General features: G+C 41.7%; 1 protein-coding gene across 1 annotated transcript; it reads right to left on the reverse strand.

Annotated features, from left to right (window-relative positions):
- Positions 1 to 5,143: 5,143 nt before the first annotated feature.
- On the reverse strand, positions 5,144 to 24,568 carry UBE2N (ubiquitin conjugating enzyme E2 N). The gene is made up of 4 exons (XM_050323459.1): positions 24,452 to 24,568; positions 6,763 to 7,009; positions 6,442 to 6,582; positions 5,144 to 5,828 (listed from the first exon to the last, which is right to left on the reverse strand). The coding sequence occupies exons 1-4, from the start codon at positions 24,479 to 24,481 to the stop codon at positions 5,788 to 5,790; spliced, it is 459 nt and encodes a 152-aa protein (XP_050179416.1). The 5' UTR covers positions 24,482 to 24,568; the 3' UTR covers positions 5,144 to 5,787.
- Positions 24,569 to 24,976: the final 408 nt, after the last annotated feature.

Raw genomic sequence — 24,976 nt, forward strand, 5'->3', positions numbered from 1 at the left:
GATGTAGTTGTTCCATTGAAAATACTGCAACAGAAGTGTTTGGGCAAGTCTTCTATCTAAACTTCATTTTTATCTATTTCCTACTTCTTGCCTTGTCCTTTACTTCGTCTGGTGGAGGAGCCATGTGATGGGCTTACCCAGCACTGCTGCCCTAGCTCACTGTACAGCTCACTGTATAGCTGCTGCCCATAACAAAGAGATTTCTAATTCCTTACTCCATCTTCATGCATATCAGTCACACCATGGATGTGTATTAAGTATCTGTACAATAACAGTGAGAGCAGCTGCATCAGATCAAACCAAAAGTCCATCTAGCCCAGTGCCTCCCTTCCACCAACGTGGGAACAAATGAGTCACAAGACAGTATTTGCCTCAAGTATCCCCCCCCTGTCTACCACCATTTGCTGCTCAGGATCTTCCCAAACCAGGCATGATTTTGTGTTGTTCCAAGGAATAGATTTCTTTTCCTTGAAGTGACACTCCCTCTTCCCTTAGCACATGTGTCTAATACCCACCCCAGCTTGGAAATTGCTGCTGGCATTCTGGCTGCTGCTGCAGACCTACCTCCCTTACCTTGTGTTAAACTCACCTTCTTACTTTCAGTACTCTTCTGGCCTCAATGCTGCTATGGCATTAAGCAAGGCAATGCCTCCTTAGCTCAAGTGATGAAAGCAGCACCACATTCACATTAGGATGGTGTTCCACACAAGGAATGGTATCACCTTTTAACCTGCAAACTCAACAATCACAGGCATATCCCTGCCTGTGACAATCTCACTGCTATGGGCTATTGCACCACCCCAAACAATGCTCTCAGACAATTTTCTTCATTCAAGTAAGTAGGAAATTATGTTCAAAGAGCTGTTTCGGAAGTCTGGGGACCACTGAATGAGCCTGCTCTGTGATCAGCTGCTGCTTGCCTAATGGCACAAACTGCGCTTTCAGCAGCTCTCAGTGGTAGCACTCATTCCCAACAGCTTTCCCTCATTTGTTGCCACCAGTTTTGATGCAGGAACAGAATGAAGCACATACAGCAATGCGTGACACGGGCCGAACGACCATCATTATGTGCACTTCTCCTGCTCTTGGCCTGCCTGTGACCTAGTGCCCATTACATCCTGACAGACTCTATAACAAGACTCATGTCCTAAGGGACTTTTTGCTATCATTCAACTGCTTAATTCTCCAAAATACTTCCTTTTTCCTCCTTTCTGAGTAGGACACTAGCGTAACTTGTCTTTGAATAAGGCAGGCAAAGGTGCACAGCAACTGAAGGAATGAAAAACACCATTAGAATCACCGTGTCTTACTCTTCTGAGATTAGTCTGCCCTTGCTAACTGTGCACGGGGCATGGCACCACAAACATCCTTCCACAAATGCACCTGTACCCAACCTAAGCCTTCAGTGTTATCTGTATATAAAATGAGTAGCTGCTGGGAAAAGTACAGTAGCAGTACTTCTGAAGGCATACCAGGTATTTGGGCTGAGACAAGCACATGTGCTACAGCAAGCAACAACTGAACACCACACATGAAATCTTTCAGATTTATAACTGACCTTGCAAGCCTTGGTAGGCAGCTTGGGTAGGAAGGTGCAGATAAGGCCTGAACCAAAAATACTCCTTCACTGCAGCTCTGAAAACAGGAGCCCAGCTTCCACCAGAGTATCTGGAAAAAACTTGTAATGAGTACTGGAGTCAGAGATGAGTTTCTTATGTGAATTAATTATATTTACCTTCTCAGAAAAAATGAAGTAATAAAAACGCTTCTGTTACATGCCAAACTTGCATCAGTCACTTTATCTGGGAAAATTCATGCAGTGTGATAGACAGAAACCACAGGTGCTGCACCTTCCAGTACTCAAGAATCCTCCTTGTGGAGAGCACTCTGTCTCTCAGTGATGGGCTGAACAACTCCCTAGCAACTAAGAGCTAACTGATCCCTTTCCTAACACAGATCAGCCAGTGGGCAGTGTTCAGCTGACTGCTTCCATTAGAGCAGTCCTTTCCCATAGTTTTCTGTCCTGCAAACACTCTACTTGCTCTCACCTAAACCCATCTACGTGTTGAGGGGAGTTTATGAAAGCAAGCACCACAGGTAAGGCAGTCATGCTGCTTGATGCCATCTTTCTAATGTACTTCAATGCAACATAACATTTAGATGCTTGCTTTAAAATCTTCCTGCACACTCCCACAGGAAAGGTTGCACTAAACTCTGCGAAGAAAGTAGGAATGTAATTATTAACCACTGCCATGATGTAACACAGTTTGGCTACTCTAAAGTTATCAATATGATTGTACTAGAAACTGTCCAAACTGCACTTAAGTAGGAAAGTCTTGTACTAAACCCGACAGATTTAAACAGAGGCAGGGAAAAAAAAAAAGAGGGGGGGGAGAGGGAAACACACACACACACACAAACCAAAAAAAAAAAAAAAAAAAAAAAAAAAAAAAAAAAAAAAAAAAAAAAAAAAAAAAACCACCACCACAAGCCACCATCCTCTGAGCAGTCTCCTCTGACAGCTTTTAGGACAGAGGTGCTGCTCTTCTCTCCCCTTACTATGACAGGGAGAAGCCACAGCAGTTGAAAAGTGAGTTATGAGAGAAGTTATCAAGGTTATCTTCCTTATTTTACCAGATGTTAAGAACTGTTAGGAAACTCCATTGCACACTGATGGCAGCCCACTACAGTTAAATGAAGCTCAGTGTCTAAGTAATGAATAATCACTCTTCCTTTTATTTCAGTGTCATATTACATTACAGTCAAGACATGTTATTGACAAAACCTACCAGACATTTTACTTTAACCCTCAAAAAAAAAAAAAACCAAAACCAAAAAACCAACCAAGAAGGAATGTATATAAATAGAGATGTCACAATTTTTTATGTCACTAGTCCATTAAGATGTTTCACAATAGTCTCAATGTGTTAAAAATACACTTTCTTGAAAGCTATAGAAGCAATGTTTCACTTGGTTTACACTGAAGTCAGCTAAAATACAAAAAACCTGTTCCATCGGTTCCAAATGATCGTACACGTCACACCCATGAGAGAACATGGCTACACGTTAAGAAACCACCACTGAATGTTTATGCAAAACCAAAAGCCTTCCAACCCCTCCTCTTGATCTACAGGAAACTACTGCAAAAGTATTTTGTATGTGTGGCTGTAGAGCAAGCCCATGTGATAGCCAGGCTCAACAGCTACACAGTTACTACCCAAATGCTAATATAAAATGCAATGTCATCACTCTTGCCCAGGATTTTAGGACATTTGACACATAGCACCAGTAATGGTAGAGGAAATCCATTTCCAATAGACACATACTAAAAACTGAGATTAAACTACTGCTCCCTAAAAGACAGCTGCATTTGCTAATCAGCTGCAATGGCAGATGTAACAGAAATAACAGAGTTTCACATAACAGCTGGGAATACACACCTGCTTAACTGAGGAAAAGGTTATATCTAACTGGCTTTGAACAGTTTAGCCTAAAAGTTTCACCTGTTTCTTGGCATAAGCTGGAATGGAATTCCCAGCTTAGCTTTATACAGGGCTCTTAAATCAGGTTTAAAAGTTTTAGTTTTTTTTTAAAGTTTTACTTAATATACATCATCTGGGTCTGGATTCATCCCACTTTTGAAGTTTAATTGTTTAAGTGCCAGCTCAGGTCCAGTTTCTCTATTGAAGGAAGGAAAAGCCACTTTCAACCAGGATGCTTAGGTGGGTCTGACTGTCCTCTGGGGGTGTCACTCACCCTTAGGCAAGAGGCACAGCTAAGGAAAACTGTACATGTGGTGTAACATAAAGCTTTAAGAGGTAGGTGAAGTGAAAGAAAGTTGTCCATGCTAACAGCAGCTATGGGACGTCCTTAAGCTAAAGCCAAACACACGCTCGTTTGTAAGGAGAAGGCAGGGTTAATGGTACTCACCCTCGCTGAAAAACACGTCATGAGCCCTGAACACTGCTTTGGCTTACATTCAACACAGTTTTTTTATAAGTCAGTTTTGTGAAAAAGTTGAATTCTGAACTAAGCTTCAACCATGTTACAGAGAACACTGAGGGACAATACAGGTCACTAACCACTGAAAGCACTGTCTGTTGGAAAACGTAGTTTTTAATAGATATTCTTCATCTTACATAAGAGCACAATAAATACACCACATTCTATAGAAATTTCAGATGACACGAGTTAGAAGAGGTGAAAGAGGGAGAATACCAATAGACTACATAACCATACCCCTGAACTGCGTGACAAAACACTCCCTACTGCAACCACTACAAGCTGTCATTTATACACTTCAGGTTGGCCTCACCAAAACCTTTTAAGCTTTTATTTTTTCCTTTTTTTGTTTGTTTGTTTTTGTGAGGGAGAGGGCTTGGGGAAAGGAAGAGAATAGAAATACAAGAAATGTAGGGGAGCGATTAGATGGGTTCCCAGAAAAGATCCTGGATTCCCAGACAAGATGCATACAATACAAGGATGAGAAGGAATTTGTTCATCACTTTCCTTCCCTCCAATAAAGAAGCTTTGCTGCTATTTAAGCTGAGCAGTTGCTCAAGTAAGTAGCTTAATAAGGCTTGTAGAGAAAACCAGTGTTACGAGGTGCTGGCTGTAAGTGGTTAAGCAGACATCAGTCAATACACAAGCTGGCTGTAACAGTGGTTCTACACACTGGTTTTTCATGTTAAGAGAGGGCAGGAATTAAAGAAGTTAGAAAACCGTGCTGCATAACATCTGATGACAATCAGCAAAGAGAAGTTATGTAGATACTCATAATTAGTGTTGTCTTTTGCTCTCAACCTCCTACTTCATTCTGGTTATTTCCATGAAAATACATATCAACGCATTACTAAAATTATGGTTACAATTGTTACATCAGACTTGTTTCTAAAAGTCACTCCAAATGCAATTTCATATTAAATTGGCCAGGTAAGGTCACCCACATAACACAAACTAATAAAAAAAGTCAGCAAACGGAAACAAACAAAAAAAAAAACCACCCTTGTGAACTCCACCTCTTTACTATTTAATCTGTCAGACTGGTGAAGACAAATTGTCAACTCTGGATTCAATTTTTTTAAATACGATTGTCACATTAGAGAAATGAAAACACAGCAAAATAAACTGTACAAAGGCAAAGTAGAATAACAAAAAATATTTTACTAAAACATAAGATTTACAGGAGATTTTCCAGACAAGCCATACAAAATGGTCACAAGCTTTTTCTTGGAGGGATTCTTCTACACTTGACAGCAGAATCACAATATTATTAGTGAAGGTGGTGGATGTTTAATGTTCCCATTTTTTGTTCAAACAATGAAGCTTGTCCATCTACAGCATCTAAGTTAGACTGGGCTAGAGGGTATATTCTAAAGTATAACTGGTTAGCTGCTTTTACCAATGCAATTAGCATCACCATAAAAAGGGAGGAGGAGCCCACAAAATTAAAACAAAAAGCCCCGCAGCTAACCCTGCCTACCTTCATTCACAGTGCTTATACTTAAACCATGACGGGAAAAATGATTAAAAGCAGAGATGTGCTGCTGCTTCCAAACAATTTCACAACAATCCAGATGATACTTCTAGCCTCTGCTCATGCGGTACAATAGTGAATTAGGACAAGACACAGATTTGCTAATGTGCATTTAATCACCAAAGGACTGAAGATGTCTGGGCTTTTATTCTGTAATGTTTCTAAGACTGTGTCCATTAAATGCAAACAAAAAAAGGAAGAGGTCTTGGCAGAACAGGAGAAGTGATGCACACTTGATGTTCAAAGCGCATTTAAATATTATTCATGGCATATAGCCTAGTCCATGCTCTGGCTGGAAAGAAAAAGAAACACATTTAAGAAAAGATGTATTTTTCAGGCTTGATTAAAGTAACTTTAAATACATATTTTTTAAGATTTTTTTTTATATCACTGCTGCAAGCACATAAAATATATCAGTTCTGAAATTTTTAACTGCAATTTTGAATTCCAGCAGCTGTCAACTTTTGTATATTGTAGAAGCAGCCTATAGCAGCCTATAGAAGTGGATCCAAAAGTGAAGAGGCATAACATAGTAACTCACTCCACTATAGCCTGCAACAGAAGCAGGTATCAAAGAGATGTACTTTTTGGAACCTGATAATGTGTTCCTTAAGCTTTAGAGGAAAAGCAGTGGTGTGCTCTTTCACTTTACTACAAATGCAAATTAGATAGGCTAGCAAATTCAAACCATGAAAACTCAAGATAAAACAGATCAAGAGATCTTTTCTTCTAGAAAGCCTCACAGGTTTCAAGCACATTTAGGGTACCTGACTATGACAGTACACAGTAATTGTTTCTGCAAGCTGCAGACATAAAATAAGAGGTCAGGATTTACATCCTCCAGCCAGTGAGTAATAAGCTATTCCTGAAACAGGAAAAAAATTAAAAAGTACAAGATACATCACCTGTTTCTATGGCTTGGGCTTCATTGGTCTTCCATTGCTCAGCTACATCGTTTGCTAGTGGATCATCTGGATTGGGAGCGCTTAACAAAGCCTGGATTGATAGCAGAACTGTACGAATCTGCAAAGCTGGGGACCATTTATCTGAAGAGACATTTATAGCACTATGAAACACCATATTCACCACAGTCTACAGAAACAGCAAGTATTCCAGATTAAAGAATAAGCAAGATATTCTTCAAACATATGAAAACTTTATAGAGTCAATTTAAAAATTTCTATACTTAGTAAGATAAAAGGAAAGTAGCACACAGTAGCACTTACCTTTCAAAATATCTAAACATATTCTTCCCAGCTTGTCTACATTAGGATGGTAAATTTTGGTCATGAAACGTACTTTAGGAGCTGCCATTGGATATTCTTCTGGAAGGAATAGTTCAAGTTTAAATGTCCCACCCTCGAAGGGGGAATCCTGTGGACCTGCAATGACCACATGAAAATAGCGTGCGTTGCTTTCATCTGGTTCAGCTTTTATCCCAGGAACTGGCTCCGCCAGCAAGCGCTGGGTTTCCTAGAAGAAGAGGAGGCAATGTAACAAATACAACCCATGTCAAATAAACATGACCTGTACAAACCATTTTAAAAATAACAAACATTCATTTTGCCTACATTCAGAGAAACAATGATAGACAATACCTTAAAGCCAAATAATACCTGTAGAAAGAAGATGAGGCTGTGGTAAACTGGTACTCATCTCCTTTTAGATCCCTCACCTGCTGTGTATGCTTCTGTAGCATTCAGTAATAGATAACAATTCAGCTGCCCTCAAATTTCTTAACTTTTGGTTAAAACTACTGCCAAGGTACTATATTTTTCCAATACACGTTAAAGAATATCACAAAGAAAATACCAAAAGCATTTCCCATTCTACCTTAAATAGAAACTCCTGTAAGTGAAAAGCCAAAGGTATTAATCACTCACAGAAGGTGTTCAAGGTTTACTCTAACAAGACTGGACTGGTTTATTAAGCTGAACATTTGTATGGGAATCAGATCCAACTTCAAAGAATTTGAAGTGTTACTCTGCTACAACACTACAGGTGTGTAATTTAAGGATGTTTTATATATTTACACAGATATATGCATAAATAACACAGCTTTGGTGTGAGCACTTTCAGCCTAAACAGAACCATGTTTAAAGTCACCGTAACAGACAGCAGGAGACAGTTAGTTGTTCTATAAGCAGAAAACTTAGGGAAGGCTGGTTTCCTACAATGATTTGTATTCGTGGTTGCTCAATTCTGCCTACAGCACCCATCCTACCTCAGGCATGAGCTGTGACCACAGGTGAGAGCTGCCCACGTTCTGACTGTCCATCCTGCTAACACACTGAGCAGACAGATCAAGTCCTGTACGTATTTCCCTCTCCTCCGCCTGCCTTCACAAGCCTTATGGGCACCATTCTACTCCTTATAAATTAGAACCCGAGGCCAAAATAGGCAAAAGGACATTAGGTAGGGACAAGAAATCCTGCTGAAGCCTCATTTGCTCAGGTAATTTTAGTCCCATTTTCTATTTTTCTTCTAGCCTGCTTTTACTGCGTACAGTTTATTTTTTCACCACCTTTCTGTGCTGGGTTTCACAAAGAAAAATTATCTGTTTCTGCTGATGAAAAATGACAACTTGTAGGTGTAACATTAATTTATTAGCTTCAGTTTTATAGAATATTTATTCCATGTGCCTACAATAACACTAATCATAAAATCAAAAATGGTTTGGGTTGGAAGAGACCTCAAACCCCTGTGATGGGCAGGGACACCTTCCACTAGACCAGATTGCTCAGGGCCCCATCCAACCTGGCCTTAAGCACTTCTTCCAAGGATGGAGTATCCACAACTTCTCTGGGCAACCCATTCCAGTGCCTCACCAGCCTCACAGCACAGAATTTCTTCCTAACATCTAATCTAAACCCAACCTCTTTCAGTTTGAAGGCATTCTTCCTTGTCCCGTCAGTACATGCTCTTGTGAATACTCTCTCTCCAATACACTAAGTCTCTCTTTAACACAAGCACAAAACAGACAGATTACCTCTACTTGGCTTCATATATTCTTTGAACATAACTGGGCTGTTACATGACCATTTTGTAGAAATAAATGTACACAGCATTTAAGTGATATGCCTGTCTCGATGCACTTAAACACCTCACTTTACAAAAACTAATCAATATATAAGCCAAGTCACAGTAATTAACGCCAAAATCCAATTACTCATCTCTGAATTGTCAAGGTCCTACAAATCATAATATTGAAGTTATTACTATGTACATATACAAACCTAAAAATAAATATATCTGGTCTACTTCCTCGTTTGGCCTACTTATCTTCATAGACATTAGCTGCCAACGCCACTCATACACCTTGCTGGAAGACCATCCAAGCTTCTTTGAGGTGTCTACATTCACTTCTATGAATATATTTTAAATAATACTCATAAATTTACAACTTACTCATTTGTATGCTGCTGGCTATTTACTTGTACACCAATGGAGTAGAAAAGCGGTTATAACAACTTCTGATAGTTAACCTTCAGTGGCATGAAAAGTCAGTAAGAAAGTATCGATTATCCCTGTAAACACATAAAACATTCTCAGTTTCTTCCAGCAAGTTTTCAGTACAAGTGCTGCCACAGGTAAATGGGACAATTTGGATTTCCACCTATGAAGCACCATATACTTACTGACAGTTCTGCATGAGCAAAGTGTCTTATGCCAAATACAAATTAATGCAGCGAGTTCAACTCCAAATTTAAAAATAAGGAACTTAAGGAAAAGACCAATTTTAAACTTCTTCACAGCTGCTACCACTTCAACTTTGCCAGGTATGCTTGAAGGCAAATTGTGGCTTTGGTTCTGATGGGCACGCTGGAGGCTTTTTTTTTTTTTTTTTTTAATATTAAGGATAACACATTTTAATAGCTGGGCTGATCTCAGCAGTCCCTTGCTCTCCCCTAGTCCCTCCGGTCCCCAGACTGCCTCCCTAGTTGTGCCAGTATGCTGACTGTAACAATACTGGGCAGCCAATCCTGGCTTAAAATAACCCAGAATCAGCAGTTCTCTGACAGTAGCCTCAGCACTTCTACCTGCCAGCATAACTGAGGGAGCAATGCCTGGCTGCAAGCTGCACATTTGTCTCTAAAAACCATTTGTCAGTAAACAACAAGAGAGCCCTTGTATGACAAAAACAGTTCTTTTAATCAAGACACCCCATAATACTGAAGAGGCTGTTCCACTGCTAGTATGTCACCCCTTTCAGAGAGATCCTTTATGCCCCCACATTATATGGGTGCAGTCATCATGCTATAAAACCCCACAAAAAAGGGGAATGCAAGGAAAAGCACAGCCACACTATACTGAGGCCCCTTGGGGAACATTAATATTACATGACAAATCCTTTAAGCAAGCACGTCTTGTTTCCTGTGCTGTGCATGGAGCTCCATCACTACTGGCATAATTGAAGCTCTTTCCAAACAGAAATGAGGGGGAATATTTGTAAGAAATCTGTGAGGGAATTGGTTGACACATCTTCCACACCTGCCAAGCTCTGGCACAGCCGAGACCAAGCACCAGGCTAAACTCCTCCGATACAGACAAAATGCTTTGTGCAAAAGCTGAGAAGCATCTTTGCTTCAGAAAAGGCATCTTTTTAAAATAGTAGTCTGTTAGACTATGAAAAACCCAGGGAAGATGCCATTTATTAAAAGAAAGTGCAATGTTTTTCCTTAAATACATCAACACCACCTCCTAAATTCTGAGAGTAACTAGGTTTTTGTCCTGCAGTCATGAAGACATTTATAATAATACCCTAAATACATTTTGCAAGAAACCATAGAAAAGGAACAGAAAGGGAGAAATTAATCAAAAAGTTATGTTTTAAGGTTTAAGCATATAAAATGCTTAGACAACTAGGCCCAGTTCTGAGGTGATTACAGGGACTTGATTTTGCATGTTTTACAGTAAGATGGACAGTTATAGACATGTGGATACTAAAATAAATTTGTTTTGCCATAAAAATTGGAGAAATAAGTCATACTTGGAGAAAAAAATCGTGAGTATACAGGGCAACACTGTGTACCAGGTCAGGAAACTGAACTGCCTCAAGATTTTAATTTTTTAAGTGTACATTACCAATTTGAAAACAAAACCAAAAAAACCACACACACCAAAACAAAAAGAAACACCTATCACCCTGTAAATCACCCACAAGAGAACCGTGAGATGTGGAGCAAACAAGGAGATGCTTAACTACACATTAATCTTATTTTGTAACTTCATACTACTTTTCCCAGAGGATGGCTACCCAATGACAAAAGTCTCTCAAACGTGTTCAAATAAATAAATCTCTTCTAATTAAAATTTTAGATTCTCACCTTTTTAAACTAATCAGGACAATCAAGCATATGCAATACCTGACTTTCCCATATCTTTTTAGGCAAAGTCTTTCTAACACTTTTTTAGCTGAGGAAGTGAATTTTATGCAATCCATTACTTAGCCCTTTCTCCCCGAAACTGCCTTTGAACCCTTTGTCCAATTTCACTTGTTCTTTATATTTTGTAAGATGTCAGTGGCTAAGACTAACCAAGCTCAGTGCTACTAAAGAGGAAGACAGTGAAGTATATACTATCCTTGCCTCGCAAAAATCCCCGCTAATAAGGATAGAAAGAGCTGGAACACTTGTATAGAAACATGCTAAAAGGATAAAGGATAAATCTGAGAAAATTGGGGTTTGCAGTTCTGCTGCTCACCATGAATGTTTTTACAATAGAAAAGTTAAAGTTTGTCTTCTTGAGAATAGAAATTCCCATCAAGTAACTGTTCCAGAAGAGTAATTTATAGTGGTTTTTATTAGCTCTCCCCTAGCATATTGAAGTAAGTTTCACAGAAGAGATTTCAGGACATATTTTGAGCAATAAAGCTTTTAATGAAGCATGTCCCATGCTGCTGTAGGCAGTTATTTCTATTTGTCATACTCTGCAATGTTTTTAGATTGAGATCTCTTCTCAGTCCCACATTTACTCCAGTTTTTCCAATTCCAAGTAATGTCATAATTTCCATTGACAAAAAATGAATTAACAAACCCAAAAGAAAGATACATGCCAGTCAGTACTTTGGAAAAAAAAAATCAAAAAAAATCTTTCATTCAAAACTGATTATGCCTCCACTCACAACTTTATCTTTTTTATTTTTAATTAAGTGGTTAGAAAACACAGAAGTGCTGAAGGTGGTTTGACAAGCAGACGCTAAGCTTTCCTTATTATCACAGGTGGCCTGAAGCAGAGTGACAGATGATACGGATGGGACAGATGGTGTAGCTGACATTCTGCATAGTTGGTCTTCTATGAAGACATTAAATTGAAAACTAATTGTACCTGAGGGGGAAGAAATCCTCAACCTGTCTTTACAGTAACCTGTGAGGACAAGAAACCTCAGAAAGAGAGAGAGCACTGGGATCTTTAGAAGAGACCAACTGAGCAGGATGGGGGGTGAGGGTTTTTGAAGTTGCCAAGAGTTAAGAAGAGAAGCCACACAAACAGGAGAGCTAGATCTGCAGGGGAGTGTGTTTCACACTGAGTTTTCACTTGGTCATCCTGCTTTCAGTGAAAGAGAAAAAAAAGTTACTGAAAAGCAGACATAACCATCAGGATTCTCCTTGTTCTTACACACAGAACAAGATGGAGCACTTCTCTAAGGAAGTGAACCAAACAACCCAGAAGATGCTTCCATACAGATATACAAGAAAATCAACTGCTAGTGCACATGGAGATATGAACAAACTAGAAAGGAGGAATCCATTAGAAATATACTATTTTAATCAGTCCCAGTCTAGCAGAAGTGTTTACAAAAGCCTCAAGCTGCCAAGGCCTCAGTCAAAACAATTACAAAAATATTTCTGTATGCTACGTTTTTGAAAAACTAAAAGCTACTTCAGAAGTCTTGTTTGCTATCAACAGACTAAGGCAGGACCAAACAAATAACTACAAATATAGTGGCAAAATACAAAAGTGGCAAATAACTACAATCAGAAGACTCTCCTACACAAGCATCTGCAAAAACACCCAAATGTTATTTCTTACACAGCAGAGCCACTGCAGCTGAACTGTAATCTCTAAAGCTTCCCTGTCTGACAGAGACCTTTCTGGTAGTGAAGGAAGAAATTTCTGCATGGGGTTAGGCAATTTTTAAAGCTTCTTCATTGCTGTTTAGAAAGGAGTACTATTCTTTGCTTGGAAAAGCAGCTGCAATTCTATTCCCCATACTAGGGCAATAGTTAATCACCACAAATTTTACACTGCCTGCCAAGAGATGTGGCTAAAAAAAAAATTAGGAACAAACCAATATATATCACCTCTAAAATACATGAACTTCAGAGCTACTGTACAAAAGCCACTAGAATTTAAGAAAAGCTTGCTTGCAACATCAGCACAAAGTAGCTCGAAGAAGAAATCCAAGCTCATCTCCAGCCAAATTTGCTTTGCTTTAGTAATTCAACTACCTGCATGTTCATTTTCCTGACACCCCAGTTTTCTTATTACATATTCAATATTACTGCTATACAGTTATCTTCAATAAGTAAAAATACTGCATATTAATCAACATATTAAATACAGTGGTCTTTAATGAGTGTTACAATTGAAGGAATACACTTTTTGACAGAATGGTCTTCTGCTCTACACTGTCCTTTAATACCAGTTGTGAAATCACCTTGTGAACTTCGTAAAGAACCACTAGAACCAAGGGAGCTTAGAGAAATCCCAACACCTTATGATGTCTGAATATTTTAAGCTGATAAATGAATGGCCACTGGGGAGAGGAAAAAAAAAAAAAAAAAAAAAAGCTGTGCTGCCTTTTCACTTCAGCCTATTATGCACTTTCACTTTTGCCTGCGTGGCCGTCTCTTGACCTCATGGTCCAACATAACACATAGCCAATCTGGAAGAAAATAAAAGAAAGAAAAACAAAGCCATGCAAGAGAGAAGAGTCTGTAATGCAGTTCACCACGTGTCCATGCAAACAGCTGTGCCAACAAAAAGCAGGGTACAAACACATGCTGTCAGAATGATGGGAGAACAGATTGCTCCTTTTGGTGAAAGGGCTGGTATAAAGAGTTGAGACTGCAGTGTTAATCACAGCAAGATACTAATGTAACAGATTACTATTCTGTAACCAACCTAAAAAGGAAGTGCTGAGGCTACCTCCTCATTCCAAAGGAAGAAGTTTAACTACCAACAGGGCTAATTTCAGTAACAGATGGTAAACTGCTAAATTAACGTCTTGATCCGCCTCTGAAAGCCTTAAACACCAAAGACTCTGCATATATTCTTACTTGTTATAAACAGTTATACAAGAACCTTTTATAGCATCAAGACTACAGAAAAGCATCCTTATGGCTAGCAACTTGACGCTAGTACCTTAAAAAGAAAGATAACATCATTAAGCCTTTCAGAGGTTGACATAGTTGTGATAAAATTATTCTGAAAATTCAAAACAGAAAACATTAATAATGGCCTCTTACATGAAGAAAAAACACTGCAGGTCTTAAAGCTGCTAAGTATTTAAAATGGAACACTGCCACATCTTTACACAAAGTCTCAAGGGAATGAATCTTTCCTCATATTTTCAGCAGCACATTTACTAGCTCTACTCACTATGCAGTAGTCAAGAAATTTTCCTTCAGCATCACCTACTAAGATGGAGGTTACACTCCTACAACTTTGTCAGGCTGAGGCCAGGTACAAACCCTCTCTAATCTACTTCAGACACTGAAAAAATGAAGGTAGTATCTACCCTTATCGGTAGGTTCAACTAACCATAAGTGGCTTTATCAGACCTTTATTCATAGGTCTGAACAGATCAGGGAAGACAGATGATGGATGAGTATCTTAATCTATAAGAGAAACTACAGCTTAAGTACCAGTGTTTATTGCTGTCCCCTTTCCAGAAATCACCATCCTGCAAACTTACTGAGAAAGTAAACCCTGTCAGCATTCCCAATGCAACTCATAAAACATGAGCTGGGTTCTCTTAACTAGATCGTTAACCTGAAAAATGCTGACTGGTTACATACAAACTACTGCCATCCAGCAACTTCCAACAGAAACCAAGGAACAATTGGCATTGGCCATGGGTAAAAACATCTTCCATCAGTACAAATTAACAAAATCTGCACATCTCTTGACACATTTCTTCCACGGATGCTATAAACAAACGTCTCCAAGGAGCTGGTTACAAAACAAAACAAACTTTTTGGTAACGTTGGCCTTTTAAAAAAAGAACAATAGTATGCAAAACTGTATGAATAGTCCCAAAATGGCCTAAAAGAAATTACTGGTAAAATGAAAAAGGCATCTGGACTGAAAGAAGTCTGAACCAGCTTATCTCACTTTTTTTGGACATAAAACTTGTACTTGGCATGATCTAATTAAACTGCATAACCATCTGAGCACATGTACAGGGTGTAGGTGTCAAGGTGTTGGCAACAAGGGGGCTTCCAGGGATGACCTCTGAGGGGAGATGCCAGACACCGTGCCAGACACAGAACAAACCTGCCACAGGACATGGCTGAACTCATTAGTCAAGCTGGTGGCACAGCTGAGAAAATGTGTTTAAGAAAGGACAGAAAACACAGAAAACAGTGTGAGCAAAAACTAGTGTGAACACGAAGGCCAGAGAAGGAAGGTAAGCAAGAGCTCCAAGCACCAGAGCAGAGACTGCCTTTAGCCCATGGAGGACCAGACTGGAACAGATACCCACACTGCAGCCCATGGGTCACACAAAAAGCGTGACAAGGAAGAAAGAACAGAGAGGAGCTGTTGTGGACTGACCACAAAGCCCCATTCCCCTGCATCTATAAGGGACAGGGGAGTTGGGAAGTTAGAAGTGAAAGACAGAAGCTGAGTATTGGAAAAGGGATGCAAAGGTGTTGTTTAACTTTTGTCCTTGTTTCTCATCATCCAATTCTATCTTCCTTGGAAGCAAATTAATTAATTTTCCCCAAGTTGAGTCTGTTTTGCCATGATGGCAATCAGTAAATTATCCCCTGTCTTTGTTCTGACCCATGGGCTTTTCCATCTTATTTTCTCCCCCTGCCTGGTTGAGGTGGGTGTCACTGCGTGGGCATTTGGCCAAGGTCAACCCAACACAGCATAAACCACCTTAGTAACTTTTAATCTGGCATGTGTCTGAACTGCTGTATCCAGAACCACTGTTAGAGAGGATGTCATAGCTTCAGGCTCTGCAAATGATATTGCAAAGTAAAGAGTTTTTGAGAAAGAGATGACAGACTTAAAATGAAAACCACTAGTTCCATTTTCTGCTACACTTGAAATGATAACACTTATCACTTGGAGGGTACCACACGTAACAATTTATGTGGGAGGAAATGTGATGGGGAAAAAGAGAGATATTTCAGTTTAACTGATTGCTCATCAGTCATGGCAATATTTGCTTCCTAGGGGAAATCAGACGTTTCCTGCCAAATCCTCCAGGAAGATTTCTAAAACAGATGAAAATACACCACCAAGAGCAAAAAGAGAGATTTTTTAAAAAAATTAAAAAAAAAAATTACATCTAAGTTGCACTAAATTTTAGTCACTGAGAGTGGAAGTCCTTTGTTTCATTCTTCATTGGCTTCAGCTGCTGAGTTTACAACTGAGTCACATTGCTTTTCTCCCTACCATTTCCATTCTCGGTCCTTCTTGATCAACTTCACTCACACCTGTAACTATCTCCACCACTTCCTTTCTTCACAAAATGCATGGGTTTGCCCAAATGGGAAGCTCTCACTCCTCAGCAGCAGTGCTTATTTGTACAGTCATCCTTCCATACACACCCTTCATCAGCCCAAGCGTTTACAAAGTCAAGTAACAGATGAGATCACAGAACTGATCTGGCTTAGGAAATAACCTTTACTGCAGAGTTCTGAGCCAAATAGGTTCCCCAGTCTAAGTTCGCCTCATCAGCATAACAACCTCTGTGCCAGCACAATCCAAGCTAAATCTGTTCATACAGTAAGGCTTTTCAACATGAATCAGAATCTTAAAATGGTCTGGGTTGGAAGGGAACTTCAAGATCATCTAGTCCAACTCCCCTCTCATGGGCAGTGACACCTTCCACTAGACCATATTGCTCAGGGCTCCATCCAACCTGGCCGTGAACACTTCCAGGGATGGGGCATCCACTGGGCAACCTGTTCCACTGCCTCGCCACTCTCAGTAAAGAATTTCTTCTTAACATCTAATCTAAACCTACTCTCTTTCAGTTTGAAGCCATTCCCCCTTGTCCTATCCCTCTATGACCTTGTAAAAAGTCCTTCTCTGGCTCTTTCGTAGGCCCACTTTACATACTGGAAAGCTGCTAGAAGAACGAACCACAGACTAAGAGAACTTCTAGTTAATCTAACTTCACTAAGTGGTAACTTCTCCATCTTGTACCAGCTCTCTGCAAAAAACAGATGTACAGCAACCAACTTTGGCATTTCAATTCAGACTACACAGAGTATATATTTGCTTCATATTTTTATTCTAATTGTAGGAAAAACTCACCAGCTACCAGTGCCATTATCTTCCAACTACATCCAATGGTCCAGATTAATTTGGGGGTATGAAATAGAAACTAAAAGCTTTAGCTGCATAGGGCTAAACTTAAAGCAGTATGTTAGCACATGGACAAGTTATAACTACTTGCCAAATGACAATTCTTTCCTGTTCTGTCACAGTGTGATAAGGGGGAAGATCACACTGATCTCCTGCACCAGTAAGTGACAAATTGCACTTAAGAAGGTAAAAAAGCATGCATGCTTTTGCTTTGATTTTGGAGGGGGAGGCAGTAGGAAAAAGTGAAACTTATCAGTCAAAACTGTCTTCTACATATAGTGATAAACTGTCTCAGAAAACTACAGAGACTTAATTCAAAACTTAGTATAACATTACATCACATTTTGGCTCAAAGTCTTCCAGGGTCTATCAATTCATTAGCTACAATTATGTAAAGATCTGGCTGTAACCAGCATTACTGAAAATAAATTGGTTACCTAAGCAGATGTCATATTGTCAAAGAGATTTCAGAATGTTTACATTAAAATTTTATCACTGTAAAACAACTTCACTGAAGAAAATCTTCTGAAAATAACATCTACCTTTTAGGAAAAGAAAAAGAAAGAATTAGCAGCAAAGCTTATCAGACTGTAAAGCAAAGGTCAGACATCTTAAATAGAAGGCTGCACTTGTGGTTCCCAATAGCTGGCCTCCAAATGAATTCTATTCCTTGCCATATAATCCCCAAGTGTCAGCATTCCACATGCCTCCGCTTCCTGAACTCATTACTGGGCTAATGTCTCTTGTACATTAATGATTCTACCACCCTGCAGGTTCCCACACCCTACCACCAGCCCTGACTGTATCTAGCATCCTCTCCCTCCAAAAAAGTAAGAAAACATTAACTAGTAGTCAGTCTATGGACAATTGTCCAGCAAATGGAAACTACAGGTGTGCTAAGCAAGCACCGTGAGCTCTGGATCGCTCACAATCTTCCCTCACACACTTCTGGCTCTCCAGCTCCCATCCCCACACAATTTTAACCAGTGCAAAGCCACCTGCAGTGAGAGGAAAACAAGCCTACTCCAGGTAACTGTGCCTTCCCACAAGAAAAAAAAAATAATCCAGAATCTACCCAGTCTTGGAAGAAGACCTTGTGGCCAAACAGTAACATGAAGGAGGGCATTTTAAGGTCAGCATCACTCTCCCCTGAGAATAACCTCATTCCTGAATTTTCCACAACAGATTACATGATTTTGGAACTGTGAATCTGAGATCCTATGCAAATTCCTAGAAGATTATCTATGTACTAGCACATACCAAGCTTTCCATGGTGCATGTCCAGCTACAGTAAAGTGAAGCATCACTAAATTCACTAAGCTAATAGTGTAAACCATTCCTGCACTTATGCTCATGGAGCACATTTGCATTGGAGGCTTGCACGAATACACAGTGTAGAGCCAACTATCAAAGTGTGATTAAAACAAACAATAATTCATACAGAGCTTCTGTTCAAATGCCATCTGTCCTGGGTTGGCCTGGCAAGGTTCTGGTTGTGGGGAGGGGGGGGGGCAGGGCAAAGAGGTGGCTTCTGTGAGAAGCTTCTAGAAACTTCCTCTATGTCCAACAGAGTCAATGCCAGCCAGCTCCAAAACAGACCTGCCACTGACCAAGGCTGTGCCCACCAGCACCTCTGGCATAACAGAAAAACAACAACCTAGGCAGGAGGAGCTAAAGAGACAAGTGATGATATGTGAGAGCAACAACTCTGCAGACACCAAGGTCAGTGCAGAAGTAGAGGGAGGAGGTGCTCCATGTGCTGGAGCAGAGATTCCCCTGAAGCCCATGAGGAAGACCACATTGAGGCAGGCTGTCCCCCTACAGCCCACAGAGGACCCTACGCCAAAGCAGGTGGGTGTGTCCGAAGGAGACTGTGACCCCATCGGACACCTGCAGTGGAGCAGGCTCCTGGCAGGACCTGTGGAGAGAGGAATCCACACTGGAGCAGGTTTGCTGGGAGGACTTGAGACCCAGTGGCAGACCAATGCTGAAGCAGTCTGCTCCTGAAGGACTGCACCCTGTGGAAAGGAGTTCATGAAGAACTGTAGCCTATGGGAAGGACTCATGTTGGAGAAGTTCAAGGAGGGACCCCATCCTGGAGCAGGGAGTCCTACCCCTGAGGAGGAAGGAGAAACAGAGACAACATGTGATGAACTGAGCATTACCCCCATTTTCCATCCACCTCACAGTGGAGAGGGAGAGGAAAATGAGGAATTAAGTTGAGCCCAGGAAGAAGGGTGGAGTGGGGAAGGTGTTTTAAGATTTAGGTTTTATTTCTCATTACCCTACCCAGATTTGATTGTTAATAAATGAGATTAATTTCACTGAGTCTGTTTTGCCCATGACTGTAATGGGCCAGTGATCCCTCCCTGTGCTTCTCTTGACCCAGGAGTCTTTGGTTGTATTTTCTCTCCCCTACCCAGCTGAGCAGGGCAGTGATAGAGCAGCTTTGGTGGGCACCTGGTGTCCAGACAGGGTCAACCCACCACACCATCTATGGCAAAATTTGCCACTTGTGTCTCACTATTAATCCACCAGTCACACATAACTACGAAAATGTGGGTTTGTTTGGTACTATTACATACAACAAATTTTGATGATACTCTGAAAGCCATTTAAACCTAACAGACAAGTACAGTATAAAACAACTGCCTGCGAAGCGATAAAAATCCATTAGCGTCAGTACTTAAAAACCCTGGTGTACTTACTATAGGTCTGTGCTTCAAAGTTGCTCAAATATTAGACAAGATGATCCAAGCAACATTACTGCCTCTAGCTGGATTATTTCCTTGGTTTTTCCTCAGTTTTAATTCTACAGTGACCACTAAAAGCTTCTTTAAGGAAAAGGCTCTGAAAAGTTATCAATGTCCTCTTTAGATCTGTTATTAAGACTCCACATTTTCTTTCTAAAACTAGTACCTTGACCTGACTTGAAAGTTTTCTTATCCTCTGGACCTGAGCCTTCTTCTCAGCCTCCCTCCCATATCTGCACAAAGGATCTGTCCTGCAAAGCTTCAGGTTTCCAATACCTGCCTAAATATCCTCCCACTGTCACAGCCAGTGTATGCCATACTAGTCACCTGGCAAGAAGTCTCAATGAGGGTTGCAAAACAGCCTGTGTATTATCTTCCCACATTCCTACGTTTGTCGTGGGGGGGAAGCGGCAGAGGGAAGGTGGTTTTAAGAAGAACAGTACAAAGACACCTCCTAAAATTCCAAAATAATTTTCACTCTTCTATCAAATTTGAAGTTGCCCAAAAACAGCATACAAAATGTAAAAAGACATTACGAAGACCAGGCTTCTCTGACAAACGTCAAGGACCAACACTGTCCAAACGTAACGTTTTCTGTGCCTAATCAGCAATAAAAAAATAGAAAATACCACAAAAAGGTATTAAGTTTACCTCAAGTTGTTTGGTTTTTTGTTTGTTTTTTAATTATTATTCAGGAAACAAAAAAAATGTGGTCAGAAATGTCAGAGAAATCAAAAAGCAGCAGTGACTTAAATTTTCATGTGGAGACAGAAGTACATGTCTCAGAAGCCACAGCTTTCAAGATAAAGTAAGAAACTTCAAGTTGGCTGCCAGAAATACTTTTTAAGAACTTCTAGAAAGTTTCAGTTGCGGGCTAAATACCTGATTTGTATTTTAAAGACCCCCAAACATATAAAGCTGATTATATAGAGCTCTAATATGGAATGCTGTAGGTGCCTATTGCCACACAACCCGAGAAAATCTCCACAAAGCTTCCCAGAAATTTTACATTTTGAGGCAGCATTTTGTAACGAGCAGCCCAAGTGTTCCCAGAGTCTCAAAAAATACTGCAAACAGGAGTTCACTGGCAGCCATGTGGAAAGGAGTTCACTGGCAGCCTTCTCACAGCAAAGGAACATCTCAGACAACACCCCACTGTCACGCAGGGGAGGAAATCCAAGCCTCTGTAATTTAACACTGATAAATTTATTAATAAGAAAAAAATCTGAAGGAGTCTCAGATGATCCTTCAAATGGTGACTTCGTGATAGGAGCAGCTGCAGTGATTGTAACAGAAAGGCTACTAACAACTGGCTATACAGTTGACACATAGACCTGGACATGAAATCATGAATTATGAGATCACTGCAGTGAAGAAAACAGCACGGGGAAAAAAAAATTAAAATATTATATGAGGCAGCATTGCCCATCCCATTCAGATATACTGACTGCACTTGACACAGCAACTAGGTGGATTGAATGTCAGCCAAGAAAAAAGCTCAGACACAATTCAATTCCTTACTCAACTGGAGGTACGTGACTTTGCAACATGGGAAAGAATTGATGTAATAAGTGCTTGAAAGTAAAAACTGAGCTTATTTATTGTCTGTTGCAAAGGCTCACCTTTAAATACTGAAAATAGTCACTTTGGGGAAAAAAAGTTTACAGCATCAAAACCACGTATCTATGTAAATGTGCCATACAACTTTTATCTTATATTAATAGATTTTTTTTTTGTCAAGGTGATTCTCATAAGACCCCTGGTTTCGAACTACTGAAGAAAACAAAAATACCTCTTTTCTATTCACAAGATAGGTTTTCCAATGCTGATTATATCTCTGAAGATTCAAAATTATATCAATGTTTTCTACTCACCATTTGTGATGTGCTAACACTGTCATAACTCTAAAGCAAGTCATCTCTTGAGTTTACAGATCACTCCCCCCCAAACTTTATTAAAGTCTGTGTTTCTAAGTAATCTGAGGACAGCAGATCAGGAATAATTCTGTATCTTCTGCAACAACTGCTTTGCAACATCCGTATCATCACCTTTTCGCTGAATTTGAGGAAAGTATGGGAAATATAAATAAAGTTCTTGCAGAGACAAGGAAAGCTACCGCTCTCCTACTGGGAGAGATGACAGCCTGCGCATAGCAAAGACGCAGGCTGAGGAGTACAGGGCTGCTAGTCAACCTGAGAGCCAGGCCATCTGCCAGCAGTCGGTCAAGACGAGGAATGCCAACTGCATTTGGAGCAGCCAGTTAGACCCTACAGTCCAAATATGCTCTCCTATCCCCAGTCAGCCATCCACAGTCTCCCTTGGATGACAACACAGAGTGTGCATGTGGAGCAAAGGGAGATGGTCTTTTCCTAACAGTAACCTAAGTCACTTATTTATCATAAAATTTATTACTGTGCATAACAAGAAGATCTAATTTTCTTTGTTGGAGCCATTTTACCTTTTTACAGCTCTTTCCTTTCCTATTTCACTCTCTTTCAAATTCTCACTAGCAACTGAGTTCAATCCCTCCCCTCCCTTTAAGGTACACGAACAGGAAATTTAACACTAATATCCAAAATTGGCACGATAGGAAAGGTCAAAACAATTCTCACTCAAGACTCCTGATGTCTCAAGCAGGCGTATTTCTGTGTCTGCACCTCTGCAGCTGTGACATTTCAAAATATGACTTTGCACATTTTTGAGGCTGCAGTAACTAGTCAGATTCAAGTCCTGGACCATATGCACGTCTGGCAACCCACATGCACAGCACAGGAGCCATAGAGCTGGCCATCTAACACAACCAATCCAAGGTTTAAGAGCTCTAGACTGGCTGCAGACAACTGATAATGCATGCATGGAAATACCCAACCCACCACACAGACAAGATTGTTATCTTATAATAGATAACAATCCCAAAAGATGTCTAAGGGGGATCCTCCATAGAAAATCTGGAGTTTCTAGGTCTCTCTTTTGCCCCCCAACTTTCCTCTCCGAGAGGAAAAGAAACGTTCCCACACCATCACACATCTTTGAAGCGAGTTGTGTAAACTGTGCCAGGTTTTTTTCTAGAAAAGCATGAAAGAAACAGAAGTGCCAAGAAGGAAATGTACGCACCAGCTTACAAGTTGGTGTACTTCTTAGCTGTATTCCAAGGAATTGTTAAGAACAATCAAAAAAATTTCATACAGACACCAGCCTCATGACTGAGCTCTTACTGCAACTCTGTGATAAATACCAGTTCCACTGTATTACAAATCAGTGCTCCCTCTCACACCTGAAATACATTCAGCTTAGCATGCTGTGCACTCGGGCAGCTGGATGAGCGTCAAATTCAATCTGTAAGATTTGTCTTTACTTTTACTGCTTACATTCTAAGCAGTAATCATAATTAAGTCTGTTTCACACAAGACGAACGCTACCTCTGCCTTATTTTACCTCATCTTCTTTATCACCTACTTGACAATTTGACTTCTTAGAGACATTATAGAGGTTTTTTTTCATCCAATATTCAACATACTCTACATTTATGTGTTTTACAGTGGTTGCCAACACTGCGTGCTCAACCAAGAGAGCTTCACAATGCTATAAATGAACATCTGTTCATTCCAATAAGTAATGAGGATGCTGTCCTTTCCTGCGAGGGCAAACAAACCTTACAGGAATCACTAAGTAACTTTTGCAGAGAATGATCATCCATTTGAAGGCTTCAGTTCACATCACTGCAATCAGTAGGAGACAGCAGCCTAGCACGATCGACCACGCTAGCTACAGGACCGAGCTGTCTTTGGATAGCTTGCCATGCTGCTATCTGTATCCCCGCTGAGTGACTCCAAATTATTCCAGTCTTAAGCTGAAACTGAATTCGGAGGATCAGCTGGAAGTGCCCCAAAGTCAAGAGCCTTTACGAAGCTCGGTGAATCAAAGCCGAAGCACCACACTGAACCACCAGCGCGGCACGTTAACAGCGAACGGGGAGACAGCTCCAAGCGCACGCCGTACTAAGCGGGCTGACCCAGCGCGCAGAGGCGCGGATGTCCCGACTCACAGACAGCTTAAGCCCAGGTTTAACTACTCGCTGCGGCTTGTCCCCCAGCGCACGGAGGAGGAACCCGATCGCAGCGCCGCCGCCCTGCCCCGGCCCGAGCACGGCGGGAGCTGTGCCGGCGACCGCGGTTGGGCGGGGGCCCCCGCTGAAGAACCGCGGGGAGGCCGAGGAGGATGGGCGGGCGCTCCCGGTACCTTCCGAGCCCCGGGCCCGCGCTCGGCACCGCCGGGGCCGCGGGCGGGCAGTGCCCGCCATGGGCGCGGGCCCGCCAGGGCCGCCCGCCCGCTCCCGCCGCCCGCGCGCGGCACAGCGCCCGGGAGCCCCCGCGGCAGCGGGAGGAGCGGCGGGGGGAGCGGGAGCGGCGGGTCCCTGCTCGCCCGGCAGGGGCAGGGGAGGCCGGGGAGGTGGCCCTGCCCCGTCGCGGCCCGGCTCCCGGACACCGGAAGCGGCGCCCGGCCCGGCGCGGCGCTGCCCGCCGCGCGGGACCCCGGCCCGGCGCACCCGGGGCCCGCGTTGGGGCGGGTCGGATCGGAGCGCGGCGGCGGCGCGGGCGGGGGGCGGCGGTACCTTGATGATCCTGCGGGGCAGCCCGGCCATCTTGTCTCGTCCGTGCAGGCTCGGGGCGCGCCTCCGCTCCGCGCGCGCGCACGGCCGGAAGGACCCGCGCCGCGCTTCCGCTGGCGCCGCCCTGCGCGCGGGACGCCGGGAAGTGTAGGAGAGCGGGAGCCGGCGGGGCATCATTCCCGCTGCCGGCGGGAAACCTCCGCCCTTCCCTCCCGCCGGCTCCTGCCACTGCCGCCAAACGCGTCACAAGGATAGCTCGGAACGTCAGTACAGGAAAGACAGGGAGCTAGTGGGGAGGGTCCGGCGGAGGCCACAAAGATGATGAGGGGTCTGGAGCGTCTCTCTTATGAGGAGAGACCGCGTGATCTGAGCCTGTTTAGTCTAGAGAAGAGAAGACTGAGAGGGGATCTCATCAATACATACAAACATTTAAAAAACGGGTGTCAAGAAGATGGTGCCAGACTTTTCGGTGGTGCCCAGAGACAGGACAAGGAGCGATGGCCATAAACTAAAACACAAGAAGTTTCA

This window comes from Myiozetetes cayanensis, unplaced genomic scaffold, assembly GCF_022539395.1.
Source record: "Myiozetetes cayanensis isolate MyiCay16 unplaced genomic scaffold, myiCay2020 scf3, whole genome shotgun sequence".
Taxonomy (NCBI): Eukaryota; Metazoa; Chordata; class Aves; order Passeriformes; family Tyrannidae; genus Myiozetetes; species Myiozetetes cayanensis.

Bases quoted from the DNA above. Each gene is read 5' to 3' on its own strand.
- UBE2N (XM_050323459.1), bottom strand. From the start codon at position 24,481: ATGGCCGGGCTGCCCCGCAGGATCATCAAG. The intron at 7,010-24,451 runs GTACCGCCGCCC...CTCTTCTTCTAG, and splicing joins TGCCCCGCAGGATCATCAAG to GAAACCCAGCGCTTGCTGGC. The intron at 5,829-6,441 runs GTGATGTATCTT...TTTTCTTTCCAG, and splicing joins AGCCCAAGCCATAGAAACAG to CCAGAGCATGGACTAGGCTA.